Below are 3,513 nucleotides of genomic sequence, written 5' to 3' on the forward strand. Positions count from 1 at the left end.
ACAATTTATTATGCGAGAAATTGCGGTGGAAACGCCTTTATGCGCAAATATTGATATAGGGCAATAACCATCATATCTAAGTACACTTGTGTGTTCCTTCCACTACGACTCCGGGAAGCATGCAGTTTATTAAGCTGCAGATGAAATAAATGATGATGAACTTCACAGAATGGTGAAAGTGCACTGTGATGAGCTTATTGCTCTTTTCCAATACATATTGAGGGTCTTATTCTGGTGACATATGATCGATGTTTGGCTGCCATTTGACAAAAAATTGTAATCTCGCTCTTTTATCTATAATAATCTCATCATGTAGGCTATACGTGCGCTCTAGTCAACAGCGCTCAGATATAGTACTGTACAGAATCTACTATATGGCTAGAGCGCACGCGCCAATACCAGAGTGGGTACACTTGCTAAACAAAGCGCTTTTTTTGTGAGTAAACCATCTGTAGAGTTGAAAATGCGATGGAAACCCATTTAACTTGTATTTTTTTATTCGGTACATGGCAATTTATCAGTACAATGTATTTTTTTATCGTGCAACAAATCAATTTGATGGAAACACATGTTTAGTGCGAAAATGCGCATATTGTTATTATGCGGATTTTTAAATTATTTAATATTCATTCACATGAAAATCTGTTGGATGAAAACAACCTATCTATTGACCCACAAAAATGTGGTAGTTTATTTTATAATCGCTTGCACTACAAAATCCTTGTTGTCTTTCTCAGTTTACAACATAGAAGATGAACATTAGAGAAGACTTTCATAAATCGTTTTTTATATGTACAAAGTTAAGTTTTACCAAAAATCTGTCTGGTCACTCTAAAGTTGGCCTGTCGGCTTGTCTTGTTAAGCTACATCAAACTTGAACTGTCTCTGTGAACACACAGCTTCTATTTTGTAAATGATTATTTCACCATGTCTCTGCCTGGCCTGACTTGCCTAGTTAAATAAAGGTTAAATAAATCAAATAAAAATTAATAAAAGCACTAAACAGCTTCTCCAATGTTGATGATGAAAGTTTGATCGTTTACAATATATTTATGAAATATAACAATAATAACAGGCAGTAAATGAATTCTATATGCCTGCTATACAATATTTTGTCAAACAATTTGCAGGTGTTAACATGGATTTTGTTAGATTAGATTTGGAAAATGATTCACATTAGGTACCAAACTAATCTATTTTCTGGACTCCACCGACATGTTGACCACACCTTGTCACAATGTCTCTCATTATTATGTTGTCTGACAGAGGTTTTACAACCGTGATTTAGCTCCCTGTGACGCCCAGCACCAGCCTACAGCACCAACCGCCTGCCTTTATCCATTAGTGGGGGTTTACCCCCCAGGATTTGGCGCGTATTTGCGCAAATACCCCACGGTCCGCTCACAATTATCCTACCTATTTCTGGCTCCATTATAGTGAGTGCTTTAATGTCCCCGAAAGATCACTTGATACATCTTGACCATGATATCGAGGGAGTAAATGGCCCGTCATTAGAACTGCCCTTGACTCGCCGTTGGTTACCTGATTGACTGTGCGTGCCTCTAGTCACTTGCTTCCCAACACACCGTGGGGATTTGAAAACCGTGCGTTCTATTTGGAGTCGGAAATGCTTTTGAAGCTCACGTAGAGTGAGCTGACCACCGCGGCCTCATCATTAATGGAGTCTTTCACTTCGGACGGACTCCGGCACAGCACCGTTTCCAGCTTCTTGGGCAGTTGGCCGCTGAAGAGCAGGTAGATGCAGGGGTTTGTGCAGCTGTTCAGACTCGCCAACAGCATCAGGATGGTGAACGTTGTCGCTACAATGACAATAACACAAGATGAAATTACGCACAGGTAGACTAGCTTACCCAAAATCAGAGGGCGTGTAAACAATAAAGCTCTAGGCTACATCAACAGTCATAATTGTTGACTTTATTATTTAGTTATAATAAGATTGATATCCGTGTTCTTACTTTCCGTCGGCGCGTCCATGTCCCAAACAGACCAAAGCTGGACCATGAAGAACGGAGTCCAGCAGATGATATAGACGAACACAATAACCACCGTCATCTTCACGGTCTTGATTCGTGCTTTGGATACCCCGACCACGCTGCTGGTTCTGGAGGGCAGTCGAAAGGCCACCCCGCTGCCCACCTCCTGATGCGTCTTTAGATAAAGGTTGACCTGGATGGCTCGACATATTTGCACCTGGCACACCACCACAGTCAAAATGGGTAAGACAAAGATGACCAGCGTGGTCCAAGTGATGTAGGTCTTCAGGCCCCAGGGCTGGATGAAGTCCGCCCAGCAGTCGAACACCCCGGGCGCCACCTGGACCCTCGAGAAGATGAACATCTGAGGCAGGCCGCCCACGAGGGAGATCGTCCAGGCGACGCACACTGGGATGTTCCAGCGCGCGTGCCTCCTCTGAAACTTGACCATGGGGTTGCATATAGCCTGGTAGCGGTCAATGGTCATCACCACAATCATGTAGGTGGACGCAAACATGCCCACTACCTGCAGATACTTCACCAAGCGGCACACCAGGTCTGGTCCAATGAACCTGTCAGTAATTTCCCACATGAGCTGCGGACAAACCTGGAAAAACGCAACCACAAGGTCTGCGATGCACAGATGGAACACGAAGACACGCATCCTGGAGACCTGTTTGCGCCGCTTCCACAGAACCAGTAATAGCCCGGTGTTCAGGATAGAGGCGCTTACGAAGATAACACTGAGCAGCGCGATCTCTACTTTGGCAAGTTTCTCATCCCGGGGCGTGTCCTCAACCTCCATCATCATACTAAAGTTACCGAGACTGCAGTTAAACGGGTGCATGGTTTACTGATGGAGAGCGAAGAGGAGGCCCGCAACTTAACGTACGAGTGTTCTTCTGTAGAGAAACAAATACAAAGATGCATACACTGACTAAATGAGAAACGTTGATATGCTATTATAGTATTGTTATGATTTACCTACCATGTCTGATCTTAACTTCTCAAATAACAATAAAAAGCAAGTCTGAGTGAGCAAGTTAAGTTGCGTTTAGGCTAATTAAACTTCGAAATTACAATGAATAAATGCTTATCAAATACTGACATCACATCTATGTCAAAACAAAATGGCCTAAATGTCCAAATAACTCAATGATTTCAATCCATAAAAAAAATAGGACCATAGGCTAAAGAAACGTAGGCCTATAACTTAAACAGACACAACTTACTGATAATTTATTTGATTGAAGTGCGCAGGATAAGTCTACTGATGAGGTGTTGCAGTGGTTTCCCTGGGTTTTATATTATTCGCATGGGAGAGGGTGGGGTGGAGCTTCCGCACCACAGTCCGCGCGTACAGCGCGGCTGCCGCTGTTCTTGACTAGAGAGCCCTTTACACTCTAGCGAGAAGTCTCAAATATGATCACTTGTATAATTTAAAAATATATATATATTGTTTTCTTTTTTAGCATAACGCGTTCGTTTTTTATTTAGTTCGGTCAGCTAAAATCGAATT

General features: G+C 42.6%; 1 protein-coding gene across 1 annotated transcript; it reads right to left on the reverse strand.

Annotated features, from left to right (window-relative positions):
• Window positions 1-538: 538 nt before the first annotated feature.
• LOC112255491 (vasopressin V2 receptor-like) lies at window positions 539-2,890 on the reverse strand. The gene is made up of 2 exons (XM_024428472.2): window positions 1,977-2,890; window positions 539-1,820 (listed from the first exon to the last, which is right to left on the reverse strand). Exons 1-2 carry the CDS (start codon window positions 2,839-2,841, stop codon window positions 1,612-1,614), a joined length of 1,074 nt encoding a protein of 357 aa, XP_024284240.1. The 5' UTR covers window positions 2,842-2,890; the 3' UTR covers window positions 539-1,611.
• Between the last annotated feature and the right edge of the window lie 623 nt (window positions 2,891-3,513).

Source organism: Oncorhynchus tshawytscha, linkage group LG07 (genome assembly GCF_018296145.1).
Source record: "Oncorhynchus tshawytscha isolate Ot180627B linkage group LG07, Otsh_v2.0, whole genome shotgun sequence".
Classification (NCBI taxonomy): Eukaryota; Metazoa; Chordata; class Actinopteri; order Salmoniformes; family Salmonidae; genus Oncorhynchus; species Oncorhynchus tshawytscha.